This window comes from Oryctolagus cuniculus, chromosome 2 (genome assembly GCF_051225735.1).
Source record: "Oryctolagus cuniculus isolate XC-2025 breed Fujian yellow rabbit chromosome 2, ASM5122573v1, whole genome shotgun sequence".
Taxonomy (NCBI): Eukaryota; Metazoa; Chordata; class Mammalia; order Lagomorpha; family Leporidae; genus Oryctolagus; species Oryctolagus cuniculus.
In genome coordinates this window covers 93,645,056-93,671,453 of record NC_142868.1, presented here as the reverse complement: position 1 = coordinate 93,671,453, position 26,398 = coordinate 93,645,056, and the positions used below count along the sequence as shown (strand labels likewise).

At 45.5% G+C, this 26,398-nt stretch overlaps 1 protein-coding gene across 4 annotated transcripts in view; it reads left to right on the top strand.

Annotated features, from left to right (window-relative positions):
• ZMAT4 (zinc finger matrin-type 4) overlaps positions 1-26,398 on the top strand; it is a 367,435-nt gene that overhangs the window by 246,008 nt on the left and 95,029 nt on the right. For all 4 annotated transcript variants that reach the window (XM_051832388.3, XM_051832389.3, XM_089327366.1 and 1 more), the window contains one exon: positions 5,029-5,256. In XM_051832388.3, coding sequence (XP_051688348.1) covers positions 5,029-5,256 — 228 coding nt within the window. The remainder of the gene's footprint in view (positions 1-5,028; positions 5,257-26,398) is intronic.

Sequence of the window (26,398 nt, the reverse complement as noted above, 5' to 3'; positions counted from 1 at the left end):
TTTATCCCCGAAATCCCCACATCCTGGGAACCTTCTCAGTTGCAGGAAAACTGGAGTGGTGGGTGCTGTACCAGAAGCCAGGGTGAGGGTTTGAAGGCCATGAGCAGTCAATCAGAGTGAATGGATTCCCGTGTAAAGTGAGTTTTCCAGAAGGGTGTTCGTTATTTGTACTGAGACTTGTAGCAGTAGGCCATCCCAGAAAAGGACAGAACTTCATAGGAATGATGACTTCCGCGGATTTAGTTGAGTCCAAAACAAGAAGTCAGACTGGGATGTGGTATATACTTGGACAGATGGTTCTTTGCAGTCCAGCCTGTTCCCCACCAGGATCTCTACTTCCTTGTATTTTTTTTTAAGATTTATTTTATTTATTTGAAAGAGTTCAGAGAGAGGTAGAGACAGAGAGGTCTTCCATCTGCTGGTTCACTCCCCAAATGGCCGCAATGGCTGGAGCTGCGCCGATCCAAAGCCAGAAGCCAGGAGCCAGGAGCTTCTGTCAGGTCTCCCACACAGGTGTAGGGGCTCAAGGACTTGGGCCATCTTCTACTGCTTTCCCAGGCCATAGCAGAGAGCTGGATCATCTACCTCCTTGTATTTATATTGACTGACACACCACCCTCCTACCCAGGCCCCACATGACATGACCCAGAAGAAACAAGCCAACTCTTGGGTGCCGTCTTTGCTCACTTGGAGTATGAAGAACGTTCATTCATTCATTTGTTCATTTATCCATTCATTCATTCATTCATTCTCTCAGGAACAGGCCCAGACCCCAGACTGTCTTTCACCGCACCAAGTTCTGGCCCAGGGAGAATCTGGCCATGGACAAGTGTGGCAACAAGGAGTGATAAAGTGTTGTGAGAGAGGGGCACACAGAATTTTCTGGAATGTGTTGTCCTTAAACCATCAGAGCTCACTTTGCTAGAGAGAAGCAGACACAGGACAGAGACACGAATTCTTTCAGGACAACCTATCCAACAGGTTTCAAGTGCTGTTGAAAACTTGCTCCTGGACAGACCTCATCAAGACACTACAAGGGACATTGAAACGTATTCCAGGACTGGGGGAGTCCTAGCTTCCAAGTTAGAAAATGGGTTTGTTTTCATCGTCTCAAGCAGTAGAGCAAGTAGTATTCAGTTGTGCTGGTCTGGATTGGCTGCTGACTACTGGTCTTTTATTTATAGCCTTTGAGGCTGAATGTGTTTTGGAAATGAGATATTTTAGGACTTCAGATACATAATAAGGCACCTGTGGTATTCCATACACTATGTTTATGCCGATCAAGGAAGATACTAGTAATTCTGCTGTAGTTTGTGTGTCTGTATCACGTACGTATGATACAAAGCCTTATGTGACTTCAAGTCAGCTTTTGGAAACAGGTGAATCAGCAAGAAACTGAATTTCAGGGTCTTAAATTTTTTTTTCTGGGGTGAGCATTATGGGACAGTCCACATCCCATAGGAGAGTGCCTACGATCCAGTCGCTCCTGTTTCTGATACAGTTTCCTGCTAATGTGCTTGGAAGGCAGCAGATTATGGCTCAAGTACTTGGGTTCCTATCTCACACATGGGAGACCTAGCAGGAGTTCCTGGCTCCTGATTTCAGCTTGGCCCAGCCGCAGGTGCTGTGGCCATTTGGGGAGTGAACCAGTGAATGGAAGCTCTCTCTGCCTGTCTGTTGTCTGCCTCTGTGTCACTCTGCCTTTCAAATAATGAAACTTGAAACCATTTCTGAATTGAAATAAGGAATGAGAAGCCAGCAAACACAATGGTCTTTAATAGAAGCTTATGGTGTGGGTTCTCTTAGACACTCACATTAACACAACTAAGAGTATAAAGTTTTTAAGAAATCCTGAATGCATTATGCAGTCGATAAATGTCTCACAAGTTTAGAGAAGGGAGAAGGACTTCTCCCATGTGTTGTCAAGATCTGAGAGAGCAAGTGGGCAGGAGGAGCATCTGTATGGCAGAGGCATGGCTGTGAGAGAGGTCATCATGGCTCAGCCTTCCAGGCCAAGCCACCAGAGCAAGGAAGGGCTGCAACACAGCGCTTTGTGCATTTGAGTGAGAAAATGACTCAAAGTGACTATTTCATGTGACCAATATTGATGCACAATTCAGTTGTTATTTTTTGGAGAATCTTTTATGTTTTGGTAAAATGGGAAATTGGTTAAATTTATTTTTCAAAATATTATTTCTGTCTCATGAATAATGATGTGACTTTTCACCCATTACCTTTAGAAAAACTGTTGCTATTGGATGGGACTTTCTTTGATGTGAAGATTTGAGAAAGTCTTATTCAATAAAAACTTTCAAGGAAAATCTGGCAATATTTAGATCCACGGTTCCCCACATCAGTTGTGATCTGGGACACATGGATCAGGGAGAGGGAGAAGGGAGCTTTTAGAAATTTGCTAATTTTTGGTTCCCACCCCCAAAGATTCTGGTACAATTGGTCTGTGGTACACCTGGGCAGAGATTTTTAAAGCGTGGTGAGTCTGATGGTTAAAGCCACTGGTTTTGATGAATTAATTCTTGGCGTAAATTGCACAAAGGGCAGGTAAAGTCAATATTTAGCTAAATCATTTTCAAAATTTACAATGAAAACTTGGTCTGAAATTAAAATAAAAATCACATAGCGATGAAAGTCTTTTGCTAAGTGTATACTTTTAAACCAGATGCTAGTCTTTACACCACTTTCTATCCATTTCATCAGAACAGCATGCGCTCACCTGCGAATGTGAGCGCCTCCAGTGCATGTACACATGTGGGCTTATTAAAACCTAGAGCCTGCTCTCCTCCCGCATAATTTCCATATATGGCATTGAGTCAGAGGCACAAAAGGGAGAGAGCTTCTACAGCTTACTGCATTCCAAAGAACAGTGGCTGGAAAAGCCACGGTGACCCTGAAGTGACCTTGTAGAAGCCACAGACGTCAGTGATTTTCCGAAGGTTCACACCATTCCACAATGATAGAGCCTGTCTGGACCTGAGAGTCTGGACCGTGATTCCAGACTGTTCTCATGCTCCTGCCTTGTCTGCCTTCTTATAAACTGGCTTAAGAATGGTGACGGCCGTTGGAAACAGAAGCAAAAGGATAAACTAAACTCTCAGACTTTAGACATGCTACGCTACGGTACTTCTGCACAACAGTGGGATTCTTCAAGAAGCTACAAAACAGATGTGGCACCAAACTGCTCTGCTAGGTGCAAGATAAGATGATCTTAGTTGATGAATATTCTATAGTGCATCACATCTGCCAGGATGTGGTGTATCAGGTATCAATGGATAAAATCGACTCGGAAATGTTTTCTCTAAGGCCAAGTTCAGAGGAAAATAAATCATGCTTCCAGAATCAACATTCATTTCAGATAGTAAGCAGTTGATGTGTTTTCCACAGCCATCAAAAATAATAGGCGGCTGTAAATCCTCAGAAGTTGATAAGGATGCAGGAAACTTTAGAAGCAAGATCCAATTTCCTTGAGAAAAATGGATGCCAGTCCTTTCACATGCAGGTCAACTGCACATTTGTAGCTTTTATTAGCATTGCTAAGTCAAAGCAGAATGATACTTGCTGGCGGCTGGCATGGACGACCCACATTTGAGCTTTATTCCTATGTGATGATATATGTCAGAATCCAGAAATGAAGCTTTTAAGAGGCATAGTGTTTGTGTGAGACCCTACCGAAATGACACCATTCAGTTGAATCTAAGCGAGTGAAAACCTTCTGATCTGATGTCATGATACAGGCCTGTCTAGGACTGAAATATCATTGAGCAATTATTTATTTCTCTATCAGTTATTTAGTCTAAAAAATCGAAGTCACTTGAAAGCTTTGGAGTTCATTAATTAGTTCTTTACCTCCTTATTGAGGGCCCAGACCCCAGTCCCTGATTTCCATGGTGTTGTCAGCTGCGTTCCTGCAGACGAAAGTTCACACAGGTTCTGCTCTATTGATATTAAATATTGTGAAAATAATATTGAATAAAATTATGTTAAATATTATAAATAATATTAAATATTATTTTCACCAACATTAAAGAAACCCATGTATAAACTATAACATGGATGGGTGTAGAGTAAAAGAAGGATACCTTTGTTTATTGCAGGGGTGTCCAGAGTCCTGCATGGTGTTGGGAGGAGCACCAGCCTTGCAAATTAAGGATTTCGTATCACATTTTGCCCTTATCCATTGTCTGAGAAATGGGACAATAGGAGTCTCAATCATTGGAAAGATTGAAAGAACTTGTAATATTTACAAAAGTTATTTTTACTTTTAATTAGTGAACTCCTTCAAGTTCTAGTCATAATTTTTTTTCTGGACCAAAAAGAACTGTAACCTCCTAGTGGAAGGTGTTAAATTAATAGCGAGGCTTGTGCCCTCTCTAAGTAGTGACATAAGCCTTTGCAGCTCAGTTAGCAATATCTACTCTGCAGTGCTTTTCCTTCAGTCTTTTAAATGACAAGCGTGCTTCCAGCATCAACTCTAACAAGCAGGGGTTGAAAAACAGCCTGTCCCAAAAAAGCAGAAGTCATTGACAATAATCGAGCAGGGTTTCCTCCATTGGTACACTCCGTGTCGCTGGCAGATCTGCTTCTAATCCTCTGAAAAGTCCTGTCTGTATTGGTGATTTCCATTTGTAGCACACAAATGTCCAGCTCATTCTTTCAGAATCTTTCAAGTCCCTGCAACTTTCCATGTCACCGAATCTTTCAATGTTTGTTGCAACTCTTGGCTTCATTTTTGACTAATAGATCCTACCTTCACCTCCAAAACTAGTAAAAAAAAAAAAAAAAAAAAAACCTGTTCTATTTCCTCTAAGGGATAGAGTCTTGAGCTACCACATCTTGGCATGACAATATGCAGACTCTGATCTCAGCAGATAACGTTCCTGCCCCGGTACCCGCCTTCGGATTTTGCCACTGCAGACTGAGAAGAGGCTCTTGCATCCTCAGGTTGGGGGGCGGAGTGGGGCAGGTGTTCAGCAGTGGACTAACGTGGCCCTCTCTGCTTGTTGTCTCTCACAGCCACACCCCTGAGCTCCCTGAAACCCCCGCGGGTGGACACTGCTCCAGTGGTCGCATCTCCCTATCAAAGAAGAGATTCAGACAGATACTGTGGGCTTTGTGCAGCCTGGTTTAATAACCCTCTCATGGCCCAGCAGCACTACGATGGCAAGAAACACAAAAAGAATGCAGCCCGGGTGGCTTTGTTAGAGCAGCTTGGGACAACCCTGGATATGGGAGAACTAAGAGGTAAGACCGGCTCTCGTCATTTCTGCCGTGAAACGGGGCTTCCAGGACAACGGTAGCGCTATTGCACAGAGGAGTCTTTCCTCTCCCTGTGTTAATTAGTAAGGAAAGGAGACGCTCCCCCAGAAGAAACAGAAAGAGAAGGACGTGAGCAGAAAACCAGCTTGCGCTTAATTTTTGTGAGCTCCCTTGTTTCACTCAATGCATTTATTTCTAGATTTTTTATTGGCATTTTCCAATCAAGGACAGTCACCCATGAACCGGGTAGCTTTTCCTTCTGCTTGATCCCGAAATGCCTTCTCTACTGATTGTTTTTGTCAATACGCAGTGTGAAAAAAAAAAAAAAAAGATGCTGAGAAGGCCAAATTGCCTTATCTTATTTTCAACTATCGTGCTTTTAATAAGCTCAGCCAAAACAAAGCAACAAATGGAATCCGTCTAATGACTGAAAGCAAGTCCATGTTTCTTTAGTGGAAATAGCCAGGAAGCCGAGGTGCGTGGTGCTGTGTGGCGCTGTGGAGTTAGCAGCTGGCTCCCCACCCGTCCCCTCCCTCTCCTCCGAGGTTTTCCTTTGACTGTTGGCAGCCACGTGGCATTTGCCGTTGCGACATTTGAAGTTCGTTTGAGGTATTGGAAGCTGCTCAGGAGACTTGGGAAGTGTGTGTGGGATGAGACTCAGTCCTGGGAGTGCCTTGGGAAGCCCTGGTTTGAATTGTGAGTTTCCTGGGCTGTTCCATCAACAGCGTGTTTTTAATGAACTAGACGTTGTTGACCAGTTTGACGCTGGCAGCTCAGAGTCGAATGCATACTCGCTTTCTCTGAGGAAGTGCTTCTGCAGAGAACTACTGATGCTCTGCTCAGATGTGGTGTGGCTTGGATAGGCTCTTATGGGCTGCACAGAAAATCATTACTCCCAACAGCTGCAGGCTATAAATAACCCAGTTTGCAAATAAATTCTGACGCGCAGCCTGGGTTTAAAATGGGTTCTGCGGATTGAGCTTTGTTCCACCTGTGGACCTCCAAGAGGGGCAGTTAGAATAGATGACCTGCTAGGATTCTGGACCAGGAAAGGGAGATGGAAGATCGGGTTCCGTGAGCTGGGAGCAGACAGAGCTGTCTTCTGAATAGGGTGGTTGGGGAAGACTTCATCAAGGAAGACCCGGTGAGGTGGAGCAAGAAACATGAGCCGCATTTTAGCAGGTGAGCATGCATTTCATGGAAACGGAATAAAACACAAGAGATCTTCAAAGACTTTACCCGATAAGTCTGTTCTGAAAACAAAACAAAACCTGCATGGATTTCAAAATTGGGGGCACCGAAATGAACTTATTTTTTTAATCACATCTTTCCATGAAATGTTTTGGAGCCTCCTCATCTGTTTGACAAAGAAGCAGGGAAGGCCAGTGGCAGACAGCTGACAAACTGGTCCCTGACAAAGAATCCTACAGCTTAGATTTCAGATTGGCATCCATGGATGCATCTAGAGAGCTTTACTAGGGGCTGTTTTTTTTCCCCCAAGATATGTAATTTAAAATGCGGTATGAGAAGGAAACGCTAAAACCCCTTTGCTTTGGTGTAGATGTTCTAGCCCTGGAAAATAAGAGAGCTTGACACCCCAGTGGGTCAGAGTCTCTCACCGCGAAAGGTATTGAGCCAGGGGTACCCGTGGTTTTTGGTGGGGCGTTCCTTCTGTTCTCAGTCTAGGTCTTGTGAAAGAAAAAATAAAATGTGAAAGGTGTCTCTCTGTAGCTGAGGGCCTGCCCGCAACCCTGCTGTTCCTAGCAGATAACAAGTTGGCTCAGTGGCTTTTTCACAGCAAGGCACTGAAGGAGAAAAATAGGGCTTTATTTATGTTTTGTGCCAGATATTATGACTTGAAGAAGAATTATTCCCAGAGCACATTCTCCTTGTCGCTTTTGAATTATCAGTGTTGCATCTTTTATGTTCAACCACATCTTAATGACTCGGGCGGCGGGATTCTGTAACATCTGAGCAGCTCCCTCTCTTTCAGACCCAAGACAGAAAGCCTGCTCTTTGACTTGCTAACTCAATGTGCCTGTGACTCAGTAGCATGGGGAATGCGATTAGCATTGAACTGCCATGTCCTTGAAACCAACCTTTTCACCCATCCCAGCGACAACTGATGTGTGCTTATTTATTCAGGCAGTAAATATCGCAAAAGCTGCAAGTTGAAAGCAACTATGGTAACCAGTACTTTTTAAAACACACACACACACACACACACACACCCCTATTTCAAGAATGTTTCTAATGCATGATTAATCCATCCATAAAGGCAAAAGTGTAAATCAGTTAAAAATGGCCATATTCTTTTTTTTTTTAAAGATTTATGTATTTATTTGAAAATCAGAGTTACACAGAGAGAGGAGAGGCAGAGAGAGAGAGAGAGAGAGAAAGAGAGAGAGGTCTTCCATCCTCTCTTCCGATGGTTTACTCCCCAATTGGTCACAAGGGCTGAAGTGAGCTGGCCTGAAGCCAGGAGCCAGGAGATTCTTCCAGGTCTTCCATGTGAGTACAGGAGCCAAGGACTTGGGCCATCTTCTGCTGCTTTCCCAGGCCATAGTAGAGAGCTGGATCAGAAGTGGAGCAGCGGGGACTTGAACTGGCGTCCATGTGGGATGCTGGTGCTGCAGGCAGTGGTTTTACCCGCTACGCCACAGCGCCGGCCCCCATCATTTCATTCCTAAAGGGATCTTGATTGAATATTTTTGACCAGAAATTATTCTATCCTTGAATTCTAATTTTTAAAAGCCTACGTGTCTTTTCCATGTAGAGAAATGCAGGGCTCTGAGGGCTGTTGTGTGAGTTTTCGCAAGGCAAATGCCCGTGTAAACCACGCCCCTCTTAAGATGTGTAACTTCTCCACTGGGTTCCCTTCCCTTGCCAATCTCAGTTTACCACTCTGGGGGCCGTTTTTAGGATTTGTTTTCTACCGCCGATGAGTTGGGCCTGTTCTAAACCTTCATGTCAGAATCACCAAGTATGTATTTTCTGCATGTGTGGCTTTTTTTGCATAATGTAATGTTTTTGAAATCTGTCTTTTTATAGGACGTAGTGGTTTTCTTTTTTTAATGACTGAGTGGAATTCTGCTAACAGCAATCTCACAGTTTGTCTGCCCATTCTCCTCTTGTACAAGTGTTTTGCTTTTCTTTTGAGTGACATATGTTTTACTTTTCTCAGTAAATATCTCGTAGACTTGCTAGGTCATAAATTATGTGTATTTTTAACTGTGTAAAAAACTACCAAAATCCAAAGTAACTGAACTGTTTTGGATTCCACTAAACAACCTGTAAGATTCCATAGTCTCAGCAGCATGTATGTGTCAATCTTTTAAAATTTTAGCCACTTTAGTTGGTTTGAGGGAGTGTTTCATGATGGATTTCTTTGAAAGATTTATTCATTTATTTGAGAGGCAGAGTTAGAGACAGAGAGAGGGAGAGACAGGGAGAAAGGTCCTCCATTGCTGGGTCACTCCCCAGATGGCCACAAAGGCAGGAGCTGGGCTGATCCGAAGCCAGGAGCCAGGAGCTTCCTCAGGGTCTCCCACGTGATACAGGAGCCCAAGCACTCAGGCCATCATCCACTGCTCTCCCAGGTACTAGCAGAGAACTGGATTGTAAGAGGAGCAACCCAGAGAGGAACTGACAGCCTTATAGGATGCCTTGATGGATTTAATTGCTTTGCCACATTGACTAATCATGACAAGTAATTTTTAAATGGGCTTATTGATATTTATTTACTTCTTTTGCAAAGTCTTTGTTGATGCATATTCTTCACTTTTTAAAAATTTAGCTGTTTCCTTTTTAATATGAATTGAATAGGCAGAAGGTCTTCATACATGATGGATACACATCTTACATCAGATGCAGGGTTCTTTCATCCTGGACTGTGACTGGACTTTGTTTTGTTCAGTGTTTCTGTGAAAAAACAGACATTCTGAAACTGTTGGAGTTCAATTTATATTTCTTTATGGTATAATCATTGCTTTTTGTGTCCCATCTAAAACATTTTCACTTATACCCATGCTTAAAGATACTCCTGCATGTCTTCTATAAGCTTTGTAGTTTTTGGTTTTATATCTAGGATTATGACACACGTATCTCAAATGAATTTATGTATATGGTGTGAGGTAAGGATTGAAAGTTATTTTTGTATATTTGCACAATTTACAACAGAAAATTTGTTGGGGGCATTTACTTTTCCTCATGGGATTGCTTTGAACTACCTTCATTGGGAATCTATTATTTATGTGTGTGTGGAGAGGGTCCATTTCTGGACATTCTATGATGTTCTGTGAATCTCTTTGCCTATTTTTATACCAGTGCCACACTGCATTGGTTTTTTTAATTGAAGAAGTCTTGAAGTGATGTACTGCCAGTTTTTCAGTTTGGTTCATCTTTCTAAGATTGTTTGGCTGTTCTAAATCCTTTGCACTTCTATGTATTTTAGATTCATCTCATCAATCTATACATAGAAACTTGTTGGAATTTTGAATGGAATTGAGTTTAATGCATAGATTAGTTTGGAAAGTCTTCTAATCCATGAACATCCTATATCTCTATATGATGTTTCTTTAAATTCTATCAGCATAAATGTTTTGTACATTATTTATTAAATTTATCCACAAATATTTTGTATTTTTAAATTTCATTTTTATATATTACTGACACATAAAATTGATTTTTCTATATTGACCTGGTAATTTAATAGTATAAATGATTTGCATCTTTCAAAATTTTATTTTTCTGTTTCCATTATGCAGTTATTGGAAACTACAGAATCATGTTCTTCTTACCATCTTTTTTTCAAGTGGAAGATAGAATTTTTAAAGAGGAAATTATTCTTGTAGCTTAATAAAGAATCACAAACAGGAATAATCTAAATAGTTATTAATATGTATACTTCGGTTACTGACTCAATCTAAGTGTTACTTGTTCCAGAAAACTGATGATATGATATTCCAAGTTTTAATTTAATAAGGAAAACAGTCTTATCTTTCTTAGTCTGTAGTCTAATTTAGAGAAAAAGGAAGTTAATTGAATTCTGGAGTTATGAAAGTCAGTAGTCAGAAAGTTTTTAAGACATTTTATTTGTACTTTAAATTCTTCTTGCCAGTGTAAGACACAGCTTGAAGGAGGTTGCTTATTTAGAAACAGTGGTGATGTAGATTATGAAATCTTACTTATGGAGGCAGGCTTGGGACACAGCATTTCATGAACGTGAGGGCCTGGGTTCCAGTCCTGCTTCCACTTCTGATCCAGCTTCCTGTTGATGCACATTCTGGGGAACCAGCAGGGGATGGCCATGTCCTCCGGTCCCTGCCCACTCCTGTGGGCGACTCAGATGTGTTCCAGGCTCCTGGAGCTGTGGTAGCATTTGGGGAGAAGCCAGTGGCCCTCTCTATCTTTTTTGTCTCTCTACCTCGCAAATAAAATGAAAAGTTAAAAAAATAAGACTTTTCTTGAAAGATTTTATTTGTATTTATTTGAAACAGAATGGAGGGAGGGGAGAGAAGAGATCTTCTATCCACTGGTTCCCCCCCCCCACACACACAGTGGCCATGGTGGCTGGGGTGGCACCAGGCCAAAGCCAGGAGCCAAGAGCTCCATCCGGGTGTCCCACGCGGGTGCAGGGATCCAAGCACTTGGGCCGTGCTCTGCGGCTGTCCCAGGTGCATTAGCAGGGAGCTGGATGAGAAGTGGAGCAGCCAGGACTCAAGCAGGTGTTCTCATATGGGTTGTTGTTATCTCAAGTGACGGCACCATAACACCAGCCCAGAAACAAGTCAAATTTATAATGTAATTTTTCTCTAAAAAAAAAAAAAACCCAAGCAAACACACCAGAAGTTATGACTAGGTGCAAATGCAATATTCATTCTGCAAAGCTTTATTACATTTCTTCTTTCAAAAACTTCAGGATGAAAAAAATGCCCAGTCATTTCACCATCTTGGCAGTAGCTATTCTGCTCTCGCTCTCACCTGCAGACCTGGCGCAAAAGAATTCATTTGAAAAGGTAAACCTGTTTCCAAGCGTCTGAGTTCCCTAGTGCTGGGAAGGCGTGAAGTGTCGGCGACTGGCATGCCTTCCGTTTACAGAGCAGGATTCTGAGGCCAGAGATGGCTGGTGAGTGACTGTTTCCTGCTGAGTCATGGCTAGACCCGACTCCCGATTGCCAGCGCACCCACTGCCAGTGACTCAGCATCAACTAACTAGAACACTGAATGCTTAGCCCCTTATTGAAGAACAGTTGAAACTTGGGAGATATCTATTTCTGTTTTTTTTTTAAGTTTCTGTTTTAATTTTATTATTTTAAAGCCCTGGCTTTTTTTTTTTAACTTTTATTTAATGAATATAAATTTCCAAAGTACAGCTTATGGATTACAATGGCTTCCCCCCCATAACGTCCCTCCTACCCGCAACCCTCCCCTTTCCCACTCCCTCTCCCCTTCCATTCACATCAAGATTCATTTTCGATTCTCTTTATCTACAGAAGATCAGTTTAGTATACATTAAGTAAAGATTTCAACAGTTTGCTCCCACACAGAAACATAAAGTGAAAAATACTGTTTGAGTACTAGTTATAGCATTAAATCTCAATGTACAGCACATTAAGGACAAAGATCCTACATGAGGAGGAAGTGCACAGTGACTCCTGTTGTTGACTTAACAAATTGACACTCTTGTTTATGGCCTCAGTAATCACCCTAGGCTCTTGTCATGAGCTGCCAAGGCTATGGAAGCCCCCTGAGTTCACTGACTCTGATCATATTTAGACAAGGCCATGGTCAAAGTGGAAGTTCTCTCCTCCCTTCAGAGAAAGGTACCTCCTTCTTTGATGACCCGTTCTTTCCACTGGGATCTCACTCATGGAGATCTTTCATTTAGGTTTTTTTTTTTTCCCCCAGAGTGTCTTGGCTTTCCATGCCTGAAATACTCTCATGGGCTTGGAATGGCCCAATGGCCCAAATGGCTGCAATGGCTAAAAGCCTGGAACTCCATCGAGGTCTCCCACGAAGGTGCAGGAGCCCAAGGACTGCTTTTCCAGGCCATTAGCAGGGAGCTGGGTCAGAAGTGGAGCAGCCGGGACATGAACAGGTGCCCATATGGGATGCTGGCACCACTGGTCACATCTTTACGCACTATGCTGTAGTGTCACCCCAACATCTATTTCTAAGTCAATATTTTAAAAGATTTTTTTAATTTAATTGAAAAGCAGAGTTACAGAGAGGCAGAGGCAGATATATATATAGAGAGAGAGAAAGAGAGAAAGAGAGAGAGATCTTCTATTCACTGGTTCATGCCCCAAATGGCTGCAATAGCCAGAGCTGGGCCAATCTGAAGCCAGGAGCCAGGAGCTTCTTCTGGGTCTTCCACATGGGTGCAGGGGCATCTTCCTCTGCATTCCCTTGACCATTAGCAGGGAGCTGGACTGGAAGTGGAGCAGCCGGGATATGAGCCTGGCACCCATATGGGAGGCTGGCATTGCGGGCAGTAGGTTTACCTGTTACACCAAGCCACAACTCCAGCCCCTCCCCCTCATCTTTCCGGGAATGCAGTATCTAGTGTGTGCATATCATCTCCCTAGAAGTGAATATAGAAGTGTGAATGCATCATGTTCATTGTTCCTGGGGGCTGAATTTGAAAGGCAAACGTGTTGTGAGGAGAAACCACACCCCTGGAGAAGCCACTAGAATCCCAGCTCCCTCTGGGATGCAGCCGCTGCCTGGGCTTCTAGGAATGGGGGATGAATTTCAAGGGGAGCCCGGCAGCTGATCTGGGACTCAGCCTGGGGGTCCGGTGGAGCAAAGTTTTTTACTTTTCAAATTACTCTCAGGTGGTCACTCCGCGTAACCTTGGCTTGGTCTTTGCCTGCCTCCCAGCCAGTGAGCAGCTTAGCTGCAACAAGACAGTGGCACGCCTCTACCTGCCACTTCCCAGATACCCTGTGCAAGGCGCTTAGGCAAGCATCTGCTTCAAGGCTGATGAAGAGAAAGGCGGGGGAGGCAGAAAGGTGAATGGCTTTCAAAAGCAGCCAGTGCCACAGTTCTGTGCCACAGGGACTCCGTGTTTACTGGCTTAGAACTGCAGCCGTTTATTCTCTCTCACAGGGTCCGTGCAGGCATCTGGGTAATTCTGCTTGGAGTTCCTTGTAGCATTGCAGCACAGCTGCCAGCCAGGGTCACTGTCTTCTGCACACTTGGACAGAGCTGGGGCATTGGCTGTGCCAGGTGGCCCCGTCCATTGTGGAAAGAAAGAAGGAGTAGTTGATAAATCATATACAGATTCTCCCGAGAGGGAAGGTATGCCCCATCTGCACCGATCCCAGCTCTAGCCAGCGTCAGCACAGGTTCATTCAGGTCATAGGCGAAGAGGCTTAGGCGCAGGCATGGGGGGGGGTGGTGGCGAGGAGACATTGACCCCAGTGGAGGAAGCAAATGTGGGCTGGGGCATAGTGGCGGCTTCCTGGATAGGTGGGTTTGTCGAATCTTGTGTAACTTCACCAAAAAAGAGAATGGCCGGTAAATCTGAAAAGTGCAGTAAAAGCATAAAGAGAAGGTGGCTCCCTCCCGTGACTGGCTTATCAGGGGGAGGCCTCTGTCTCTCTCCTTGTGGACTGCTCTGAGGGTTTCCCACTGTGTAGCTGCTTCCCACAGAGCGAGCCGTGCAAGGGAGCAGCAGGTGGGAGCTGTCCTCCGGGGTCTCCTGACGTCACGTTCCGTCACATGTCGTTGCACTCAGCCGTATTCAAGCTGGGAGGGCAACAGACTCCACGTTGAAAGAGAAAGGCGATTGGAAAATAAGAGGGGCATTCTGAAACCATCACAGCTAGTCAGAAAGCAGGCAGACGACTGTCCTGTGTGATAAACTCCATCTTCCCAAACCCTCGTCGTCTTCGGAGTCAAAACCATCTCACCCACAAGTGGAATTGAGTATATGTAATACACACCTCGGGTCATGCGTTTTATTTCTTTAAAGTCAAGAACAGGGATTTATGCCCACTGTGATGAGAACCAAGCCAGCAGAAGCCAGCTCCAGTGTCTCTGAAGCTCTGTGCCTGAACTGCACCTGTTCTGTATTCTCCTCACCTAAGCTAACACAGCCCAGAGGAGCTTCTTGGGAAAGAACAGGCTTGTTCCACCTCGCAGTCTGGATGCTCAGGATTGGGCGGTACCTGGGTCTGGGGTCTGATAGACTCTCCTTGAGGCAGGTGCAGAGGAAGGATAACAGGGTGAGCCAAGAAACAGAGGAACAGCCAGGCAGATAAATGAACATCTCCCCAGAGAATCACCCTCCTAGGGCACATCCCCAGTGATGCAAAAACCTCCCCTGACCCCACTCCATCGTTAATCAAGCCCCCACCCTTAATCCATCAGTCACTAACATTAAAACATCAGAATTTAAGGGCCTGCTTGAATCTTGGGGAGACAAGTCCTACTTGACGCATTCCGTGCTTTGGTAGATGTTAGGGCTGGAGTTAATGGAGCTGGCACAGACTTACCCATCTGAAGTTTTCTTGAGAATCTCCATAGGATTCTTTTTTAAGATTTATTTATTTATTGGAAAAGCAGAGTTACACAGAGAGAGAAGGAGAGGCAGAGACTGAGAGAGAGAGAGGTCTTCCATCCGCTGGTTCACTCCCCAATTGGTCACAACAGCAGGAGCTGCGCCGATCCGAAGCCAGGAGCCAGGAGCTTCCTCTGGGTCTCCCACACGGGTGCAGGGGCCCAAGGACTTGGGCCATCTTCTGCTGCTTTCCCAGTCCATAGCAGAGAGCTGGATTGGAAGTGGAGCAGCCAAGACTAGAACCAGTGCCCATATGGGATGCCGACACTGTAGGCAGCAGCTTTACCCGCTACACCACAGCGCTGGCCGGCCCCACTACCTGGACTCTTTATTTCCTTATGAAATGAGAGGAGCAGAAGAAGCTCTGATCAGGTGACTTGGGTCAAACTTTGAGAAACAGAAAGTTTGTTTTCTGTTCTCTGTTTCAGCCGTGACGCAGTCCTTTCTTTTTTCTGTCATTTTCCTGTTCACGTCACTGAGGCTTACTGAACTCAGACCCTATGCTGGGTGCAAAGTGTTTGTGACCCTGCAGGGAACATGGGGTGGTACATTTTTAGCCTGTGGTAAGTGCCAAAGGGCATGCTATGGTGAATAATGGGAGAGGGATCAGGCTCCTTTAAATAGGCTTGGTGGTGGCAGCTTTCCAGTGCAGCTGAGACTGGCAGCCGGGACCCCAGGGATGCAGGCAGGAGCATCTGCTCATCCCCCGCAGAGGTGACAGCAAGTGTTTAAGGGCCCGGTGAGGGGAAGGAACTTGGTGCATTTGAGGGCGAATGGCTGAGGGGCAGAAAGTCAGGTTAGGAATGGATAGGGGATCATTGTATTTGAAACACACAAAGATGTCTGTGTCTTTGCCTTCCTTGGGAGTCCAATCGCTCCTTCTGGCATTTACCAAGAGACAGTTCATTTCCATTCTAGGTCACCTGCTCTTCCTTCCGCCCGAGAGTGAGCCCTGCTTCTGTCTCTTTTCTGAATGCTCCCTTTACCTAGCTCCTGTGTTCAAAGCCATGTTTTCCACACCGCGATCAGACACGCAGGGTAACAAGCATTTCTGATGAGAGGTCCAGAGTTTGATCACAGATGGCAGGAGCAGAATCATGGAGTGTCTTTAGCCCTGAAGGCAAGGACAACTAACTTAGGTCTTTTGAAAGGTGTTGACAGGAGTTGAGTGCATGGAAAAACACAAATTCTTGGACAGTCATTGATTTGGGGAATGAAATAAGTTCAGGAACAGCCTGCTGGCTCCTGCATTAAGGGCATTCAAGGGAAGTTTATTTACAGGAAAAAAAAATAGTCCTGACAGGGATCCCACTGAAGTCCTCATTCCAGCACAGAGGCTGCCGGTCACTGCTGGAGTCCTGTCTGGGCAAGGGAGAGAACCAGGTGTTCCACGCAGGTGGGACATCTTGCACGTGGGAACGGAGAAGTGGAACTCCCGGTCTTTGAGATTCAGAGGAGCTGAGTGAGCTCCGAAGGGCAACCGTCCAGGGGAGACAACCCAGCAGGATTTTGGAGTTGCAGGCAGAGGCCAGGAGCTATGCAAAAGCACCGGGGCAGGCGAGGGCATGATTGGAGCTTAAGGTCACCTTGGGAGTTAATGGGAGATAGGTGGTCAAATCACAGCGCGCGTGGAGTGCTTATAGGTACCCTGAAGGTGATGGAGAGTGACTTAGAGATTTTCAGCAAGGGCTGCTGCTGTGGCACGGCCGTGTAAGCCGTTATCCTCTGTCAGCAAGCTGATTCAAGTCCTGGCTGCTTAGCATCCGATCCAGCTCCCTGCTCATGTGCCTGGGAAATCGGCAGCCGATGAGCCAAGCGCTTGAGTCGCAGTGATCCATGTGGGAGATCTGGGTGGAGGCCCTGGCTCCTGCTTGGCAGACCTGACTATTGTGGCCATTTGGGGGGTGAACCTATGGATGGAAGGCTTTTTCTCTCTTCTCTCTTCTCTCTCTCTCTCTCACACACACACACACTCTGTCACTCTGCCTTTTGAATAACTAAATATATATAAGCAGACAACTAAATGCATTTATTAAAAAGATTTTCAGCTAGAAAGTCATGTGGACATTTGCATTTTAGAACTTGGTCTCAACAGTGACGTGGAGGGTGGATTTGAAGGGAGCTGGACCACAGGCAGGGCGATGTATGGGAAAGCGATTTATTTAATTACAGTTTCCGGTGAGAAAGAAAGTGCTAGCAGGGAGATAGAAATGGAGAGCCAAATGAGAAAGTGGCAGGTGTTTGGGGGGCAAGACGGTCAGCTTGACAGCTGTTCCCTTCCAGTTCCCCGCCTTGCAGGGGCACGGGATGCTCATGATTTGCTAATGCCTTTGCCACACCACACTCCCAGCCACATTCCAGTTGTCTCCTGAAGTGTGGATTCCAGGGCTGTGCATTGGGCAGCATCCGTTCTGCTACATATAACCCAGCCTTGGTCTTGTCTGAATTTTCCCAAGGGCCCATCCATTCCTTTTTCCTCTGCATCACCCACAGGATCTAAAACAATCTGCAGTCGATAGAAGCCCTGAGCTGTTGGTCTCACTCCTGCTCCCCAGCTGAAAGCCTACACTCCAGTCTCCAGTTTCTAGGATGCAGTCAGAATGAGTTGGATGACTGAACACTTCCCCGTGTTCAATGCTTGACCTAAAAAGTCAGTGTTTCAAGTAGAGAAGTAGAGAGTACTTTCAGTCCACTGAGTCCATTCAAACACAAGCACAAGTTCCCTCCGCACGCTAACATTTTCAATCTCGGAAAGCTGTTTGTATTTTATCTCGTTAAGAATCAGCAGAAAATAAGACCTTAAAACAGATAATTACAGAACACAGTTCCGAGCTGAATGGGAGGGGAGGAGGTGCCAGGAGAAAATACTCAGCTTAGATTACACCTGGTTATTTTTGCATTATTATTTTTAATGTGTTTTGACACCTCCGCCGTTGGATGCAGACTTGCTCTGATCTTCGGAGAGCGTGTTTTGGGTTAGGTGATTAAACTGCTAAAGTGGCTCCTGCCCCTGTCATCTTCTTGGGATGGGACTGAGGTGGGGAAACAGTGTGACACAGACGAGATTGTTTTCACTCCTTCCTTTCTTCACACACACATTCACTCAAATGCACCAAGGCCCTTCGCTGGCAGCTAGGAAGACATACTTAAATACCTCGGAGTCATCCTCTAGTCTCCAAGGACGTAGAGTCTGGGGAAGGGGAGGACACAGTAATATCTTTTTTAAAGATTTATTTATTTATTTGAAAGTCAGAGTTACACAGAGAAGGAGAGGCAGAGAGAGAGGTTTTCCATCCACTGGTTTGCTCCCCAATTGACTGCAACAGCCAGAGCTGCGCCAATCCGAAGCCAGGAGCCAGGAGCTTCTTCCAGGTCTCCCACGCAGGTGCAGGGGCCCAAAGACTTGGGCCATCTTCTACTGCTTTTTCAGGCCACAGCAGAGAGCTGGATCAGAAATGGAGCAGCCGGGTCTCAAACTGGTGCCCATATGGGATGCCAGCACTGCAGGCGGCACCTTTACCCGCTACACCACAGCACCGGCCCCCACAATAATAACTTTATTGAAATAAATAAAACACCAGATATGGAAAAGAAAGAATTTAGGAGCTAGGCAACCACCTAGCTTTGGGATTTGTGACTAGAGAAATGTCATTTTCCACCTTGGAGTTAGCATCAGAACAGGTGGAAGATCGAGACAGGTTTTTGTAGAGTGGAGAGATCGACTTGGCCAAAGGCACAGGGAGATGGGGAAAGTTAGGTCCTGATTAGCCATCATGTCAGGTGGGTGCAGGTGAGAGGATGCTGGGAAACCTATGAGCACCCAAGTAGACGTAAATCTTGGATTTGGGGGAAGGTCTACTTATCCCAAATGGCTGCCAATATAGATAGATAGATAGACAGATAGATAGATAGATAGATGAGTAGGAAGTAGGTCATCTGTGATGGACCAGAGTGGGGAGATCCCAGAGGCCAGGGTACCAGGCAGAAGCAATGCAGAGGACAAGTGGGAAGGGAGGAAGATGCATAGCCCTGTGCACTGCCCGGTGCGTCTCCTCCTCATCAAGACGACAGCCAGAGAGAGCATTCACATTCTCAAAGACACCTGGGCAAGGCCTTGGGGATGCTGATAGGAAAAGCCTGAAGTTAGTGGGAGTATGAGGAACAACTGCGATTTCTGTTCAATTTCAAACCCAACAAGAAGTGCCGTTGGAAGAGCATCCACGGTGTCTGTTTGCGTCCTATAGGGCAGTTCTTTCATCGGCTGGGATGGGGTTTTGTTTATTGCTACTGATGAAGCTGATAAACCAACCACTGTCTAGTGAAGCTTGGTGAACTCTTCATCACTGACTAACTTCCAAAAGACATGGGCTTGGCCTCTAACATGGAATGATGTTCACACTGGCACCTCATCCACGTATGCATTCTGGAAAAACCAGGGAATTAGAAACCTCCCTGCACTTCCAGGAAATATGCAAATTATGTCCTCTGTTGTGAGATGTTGACAAGAGCAAAGCCAATGTCAAGACACACCCTTCCAGGGCCAGGGCCGGCGCTGTGGCATGACAGTTTAAGCTGCCACCTGCAGTGCTGGCATCCCATGTGGTCGCTGGTTCTAGTCCGGGCTATCCTCTTCAGATCCAGCTGTCTGCTATGGCCTGGGAAAGCAGTAGAAGATGGCCCAAGTCCTTGGACCCCTGCACCCACGTGGGAGACCCAGAGGAAGCTCCTGGCTCCTGGCTACAGATCGGCACAGCTCCGGCCATGCAGCCAATTGGGGAGTGAACCAGCGGATGGAAGACCTCTCCTCTCTCTGCCTCTGCCTCTGTTACTCTGCCTTTCAAATAAATAAATAAATATTTAAACACACACACACACACACACACACACACGCATACGCATGCACCCTCCCAAGCCCAGGTCAAGTGACCGTTCTTTGGTTGTTGACAACATCATGTGATGCTGCTAAGGAATTTACCCTTGAGGTGCTTCCCTGTGGGTCAGCAGGTGAAACTGCTGCCTGCAGCACTGGCGGCACACAAGGTTGCCTGTTCAAATCTTGGCTGCTCCACTTCTGATCAAGCTCCCGGCTGGTGCACCTGAAAAAGCAACAGAAGGTGGCCCGGGTCCTTGGGCCTCTGTACTCACATGAGAGACCCAGATGAAGCTCCTGGCTCCTGGCTTCAGCGTGGCCCAGCTCTGGCCGTTGTGGCTATTCGAAGAATGAACCAGCAGATGGAAGAATGTCTCTCTCTCGCTCTCGCTCTCGCTCTCCTCTGTCTTCCTCTTTCTCTGTTAACTCTGCCTTTCAAATAAAGAAATAAATCTTTAAAAAAAAAGAAAAGAAAGAATTCCCCCTCCTTACTCAGTGTTCCCCAGCCCTTCGCTGGTGCTGGTTGAGGGTCTTTCCTGCTTAATGTGAGCTCCACTGTGGCTCTCCTCAGGTTCCAGAAAGACCTTAAGCTGGCTTTTCAATCATGGTGGGCTCTGTGGGGGGTGTGGATTCACTTACAAAAGGTGGAGTGATTGGGAAAAGGTGCAGCCTTAGGAGAGATTTGTCCTATAGTATTTTGCTTGCTCCTAAGGTTCTATCTTTAACTCCATGCCAGAAAGTTGTCTTTTTATTTTTTAATGATTTACTTATGTATTTGGAGTGACAGAGAGAGAGGGAGAGAAAAAGAGAGATCTTCCATGTACTGGTTCACTCCCCAGATGACTGCAGTGGCCAGGGCTAGTCTAGGCACAGCCAGGAGCCAGGAGCTCCATCCAGGTCTCCCAGGTGGACGCAGGAGCCCAAGGACTTGGGTCGTCTTCCACTACTTTCCAAGGCGCATTAGCAGGGAGCTGGGTCAGAAGTGGAGCAGCCAGGATAGAAACCAGCTTTCCCATACGGTGTGCCAGTGCTGCAGGCAGTGGGTTAATCTACTATGCACAATGCCAGCCCAAAAACGGTTTTTTATTTTAAAGCTGCTACACATGGACCAAATTTTCTGCAGTAAATGGAGTTCTATAACATTGTGAACTGATATTAAGCTATTAAAAATATTAGATTTACACAAAGTAAAAAATCGTTGTTAATGTATTTGTTTACTATCTTTTTTTGACTACTACTCAGTGAGCACCTGCTGTATAATAGGCATTGTGCTAAACCTTGGAATATAAATATGACATTGTACTGATATGTAAAAGGAGACGACATTCTGTCTCTCTATTCAAAGCCTCCACATTATTGTGGTCTCTTCGACAAATGAAATACTGTGAAAAGCTTTTTCCCCTGAAGATCTCTGGCACATTTGTGTCTATAAAGGCCCAGAGGTATGGGAAGGAAAGATATAAAATTGTGTCCCATTCTACATTTTTTCAAAAAGATTCTGCCACTATAAGAAAATGGGGCCTCTCTAGTGGAGCCTGAGGAAGCAGCGGGCTCCCTGGTAAATTGGGTCTGGACCCTCTGTGTGGCTGTGTGCCCAGGACCAAAGCTTCTCCCCATACATGGGGAAGCTTAATATCACAGGTGTCTGTTGCCATGGAGTTACCCGAGCGAGAGGTCTCTTCATTTATTCACTCACTAGTCACACAGCACACACTTGGCAGGTGATTATTACTGGATAGGAACCACACCCAGTGCTGGGGATGCAATCAGGTGCAACGCATGCTCTCTGCCTTCAGGGGACTCTAGGCTAGTGGGTGACACTGTCATTGTGACACTTTTGCGAGCGTGCTCTCAGAATCCTCAGAGGATCTGCCTGGCTTTCCTATAAAAAAAAAAAAAAGGTGGGCGGGGTGGGGGGGAGGGAGGAACTTCCCCTAAAATCCTAGAAAAAAACACTTTAACTTAAAAAGCCGTTAATCCTCCTTTATCCTTTGGTTTCACACCAATGCATTTAGCCAACTGTGAGTCAAACATATTCAGAACAAAACCCATATCTGCACTGAATGTGTGGAGACTTTTGTTCTTAGCACTATTTCGTAGACAATGCAGTTAGAGTATCTATTTACATAGCATTCATATCACATTAGGTGTTGTAAGTAACTTCCGGGTGATGGAGAAAGCATATAGTTGTATGCAGACACTGGCCTTTTACACAAGGGATTGTTCATCTGCAGGCCTGGGTGTCCTCCTGAATTAACACCCCATGGATGTCGAAGTTTGGCTCTACATAGCGTCAGTACTGCAGCTGTCATTAGAAATACAGAGGCTGGTGGTGGCTGCCCACAGACGTGAAGAGCTTGTAGTTGGAAGATGAGCCTTATGCCTACATTACCTTAGTGGATCCTTAGGCCTGAAGACTGAACTAAAATAGGCAGTAATTTGAATTTACGTCTACTTTTACAAAATATGATAAATAACGGTACAGTTACTGAAACAGCTAATGAAGTGATAACAAAAGTGGTAACAAAGCTTTTCACAGACACCAGCTGGCAAACCGATCAATGAAGTGGGTTAGCAGGCATTGCTGTTGTGCAAATAAGTCTTGATTTTCTTCTTCTTTTTTTAAGATTTATTTATTTGAAAGACAGAGTTACAGAGAGAGGGAGAGAGAGAGAGAGAGAGGTCTTCCATCCACTGGTTCACTCCCCAGATGGCTGCAATGGCTGGAGCTATGCCAATCTGAAGCCAGGAGCCAGGAGCTTCCTCTGGGTCTCCCACGTGGGTGCAGGGGCCCAAGGACTTGGGCCATCTTCCACTGCTTTCCCAGGCCACAGCAGAGAGCTGGATGGGAAAAGGAGCAGCTGGGCCCATATGGGTTGCCGGCACTTCAGGCCAGGGCTTTAACCCACTGCACCACAGTGCTGGCCCCAGTCTTTTTTTTTAATTAATTTATTTTTTTTAACTTTTATTTAATGAATATAAATTTCCAAAGTACGGCTTATGGATTACAATGACTTCTCCCCCATAACGTCCCTCCCACCCGCAACCCTCCCTGTCGCTCCCCATCTTCGTGGGGGAACGACACAGGACCCTGCGCTGTTCTTTCGTCTGCTCGGCCCTCCCCGGGTTTGCTGCTGGTTCTTCCCGGGTTGGCTACTGTCCCTTCCACCTCCGTGGAAGGGCGGTTCCCCCTGCCACATTCCCCACTTCCGCAGGGGAGCGGCACACTGCCGGCCGGCTTTCTCGGGGGCTGCACAGGTGTTCCTTCAGCTAGATGTTCCTGGTGCATGCCGTCTCTCTCCTCCTTTATAGTCCTCCTCTGCCAATCCTAACTCGGCTGCCCACCCGCCGAGTACGCTGCTCTCCTCCAATCAGGAGCAAGTCCTACAGTTTATTGGTTGAACTGGAGGCAGCTGTGTAGAAGCTGTTTTCTTCTCTCCCAGCGCCATATTGTGGGAGAGCAGATGCATAGAATAAGTCTTAATTCCAGTAACAGTATAGTCCGAGTTGCTCCCCACACCTCCCCTTTTCCACTCCCTCTCCCCTTCCATTCACATCAAGATTCATTTTCGATTCTCTTTATCTACAGAAGATCAGTTTAGTATACATTAAGTAAAGATTTCAACAGTTTGCTCCCACACAGAAACATAAAGTGAAAAATAATAGATGATTTTTTTTAAATGATGATGAAATCAGATCAGACCTATTGTCATGTTTAATCCCAGTGAGAGTCAAGTTGGGAATTGATAATTTCTTTTTTTTTTTTTTTTACAGAAGATCAGTTTAGTGTACATTAAGTAAAGATTTCAACAGTTTGCACCCCCATAGAAACACAAAGTGAAATATACTGTTTGAGTACTCGTTATAGCATTAAATCTCAATGTACAGCACATTAAGGACAGAGATCCTACATGAGGAGGAAGTGCACAGTGACTCCTGTTGTTGACTTTACAAATTGACACTCCTGTTTATGGCATCAGTAATCTCCCTATGCACCAGTCATGAGTTGCCAAGGCTATGGAAGCCTTTTGAGTTCTCCAACTCTTATCTTGTTTAGACAAGGTCATAGTCAAAGTGGAGGTTCTCTCCTCCCTTCAGAGAAAGGTACCTCCTTCTTTGAAGACCTGTTCTTTCCACTGGGATCTCACTCATAGAGATCTTTCATTTAGGTTTGGTGTTTTTTTTTTTTTTTTTTTTTTTTTTTTTTGCCAGAGTGTCTTGGCTTTCCATGCCTGAAATACTCTCATGGGCTTTTCAGCCAGATCCGAATGCCTTTAGGGCTGATTCTGAGGCCAGAGTGCTATTTAGGACATCTGCCATTCTATGAGTCTGCTGAGTATCTCACTTCCCATGTTGGATCACTCTCCCCTTTATTTATTCTATCGGTTAGTATTAGCAGGTACTAGACTTGTTTATGTGCTCCCTTTGACTCTTAGTCCTTTCATTATGATCAATTGTGAACTGAAATTGATCACTTGGACTAGAGAGATGGCATTGGTACATGCCACCTTGATGGGATTGAATTGGAGTCCCCTGGTATGTTTCTAACTCTACCATTTGGGGCAAGTCAGCTTGAGCATGTCCCAAATTGTACATCTCTTCCCTCTCTTATTCCCACTCTTATGTTTAACAGGGATCACATTTCAGTTAGTTTTCAACACTTAAGAATAACTGTGTATTAATTACAGAACTAAACCAGTCATATTAAGTAGAACAGACAAAAAAAAAAACTACTAAGAAGGATAATGTACTAAGTTGTTCATTAACAGTCAGGGCTATGCTGATCAAGTCACCGTTTCTCAGTGTCCATTTCACTTCAACAGGTTTCCTTTTTGGTGTTCAGTCAGTTGTCACCGATCAGGGAGAACATATGATATTTGTCCCTTTGGGACTGGCTTATTTCACTCAGCATGATGTGTTCCAGATTCCTCCATTTTGTTGCAAATGACTGGATTTCATTGTTTAGTATAGTATTCTAAAGAGTACATATCCCATAATTTCTTTATCCAGTCTACCGTTGGTGGGCATTTAGGTTGGTTCCAGGTCTTGGCTATTGTGAATTGTGCTGCAATAAACATTAGGGTGCAGACCGCTTTTTTTGTTTGCCAATTTAAATTCCTTTGGGTAAATTCCAAGGAGTGGGATGGCTGGGTCGAACGGTAGGGTTATATTCAGGTTTCTGAGGAATCTCCAGACTGACTTCCATAGTTGGCCCCAGTCTTGATTTTCTTCTGCAGTTACATGTGAAAGGTGTCTTATCACTCAGTACAAACCCTTCTTAAGGCGTGAGTAGCTAAGTTTCCATAGAGTAGTGCACTCAGCATCATAAGCCCTGCCTTCCGGCTCAGTCTGTGTTACTGAGAAGCAATTAGACTTTTTTTTTTTTTTAATTTTTGACAGGCAGAGTGGACAGTGAGAGAGAGAAACAGAGAGAAAGGTCTTCCTTTTGCCGTTGGTTCACCCTCCAATGGCCGCCGCAGCCGGCGCGCTGCGGCCGGCGCACCGCGCAGATCCGATGGCAGGAGCCAGGAGCCAGGTGCTTTTCCTGGTCTCCCATGGGGTGCAGGGCCCAAGCACCTGGGCCATCCTCCACTGCACTCCTTGGCCACAGCAGAGGGCTGGCCTGGAAGAGGGGCAACCGGGACAGAATCCGGCGCCCCGACCGGGACTAGAACCCGGTGTGCCGGCGCCGCTAGGCGGAGGATTAGCCTAGTGAGCCGCGGCGCCGGCCAGCAATTAGACTTTGATGGGTCACTTTACCTCTCTCAGCTTCCGTTTTCTCCCCCATCAAGTGGGCATCAGCTAGATGACCTGCAGTGTCTCTCCTAGCCTTGTCATCCATCTAGTTTCCCTCTAGGTCAGTGTGGATCTCAGATGAACCTGAGATTGTGAGCCTGTGCATTGGCTGTCATAGCTGCACTTCCAAAATGGGGTCTTGCCTACCGCATTGCACAAGCCTAGTTTTAGTGGTGTGACCCTATGTGGAAGACTTTTATTTTGTCTCCTCCCTATTCTTTTTGGCCAACCATAGTCCAAAAGGCAATGTAAGGACTCAAGGCAGGAATGGGTTCATAGCTACAAGCTTTGAATGGATATTTTACTTGAATTTGAAAGAAACTGTATCTTGACTTGCAACCCTCTGCAAACCAGTACACGAGTTCGGGAAGCATCTCACTTTACTGAGATCTCCTCTCAATCTCCAACAGGCAACGCATGCCTAACCCTTCGACTCCTGCCTCTCCCTCGTGTTCTGTGTCCCTCGCTTCATTTTAAGTGCACATCTGGGAGGCCCCTACAAACTCTTCAGTAGAATCAGTGGCCATTGTCTGTGTGAGACCCATGCACTCCATGTCTATCCATATATGATTACTGATCATGCCAGTGTTGTCCCTAAGCATCACTCACTTTCTCCATGTGTAGTTGCCATGTGAAGGGAGTTCCCCATTGTTGCAAGGCAATCCTGGGGAGCCACTTCTCCCTAGGAGTGGAGTAGCTCCCATAGAGATATCCTCATGACACCATCTAAGACTCTGGACAAAATATAGAAATCAGCTCCTTGAAGTAAATGAAGAGCAATCAAAAACAAGCAGAAACGGGAGGCAAGTGAACACGTGGGAGGATGAAGCAACGCTGAGAGGGTTTCCCAGTTCCTATTCCCTTTTCCTCGGGGCTGGCTCTCCTCAGCAACA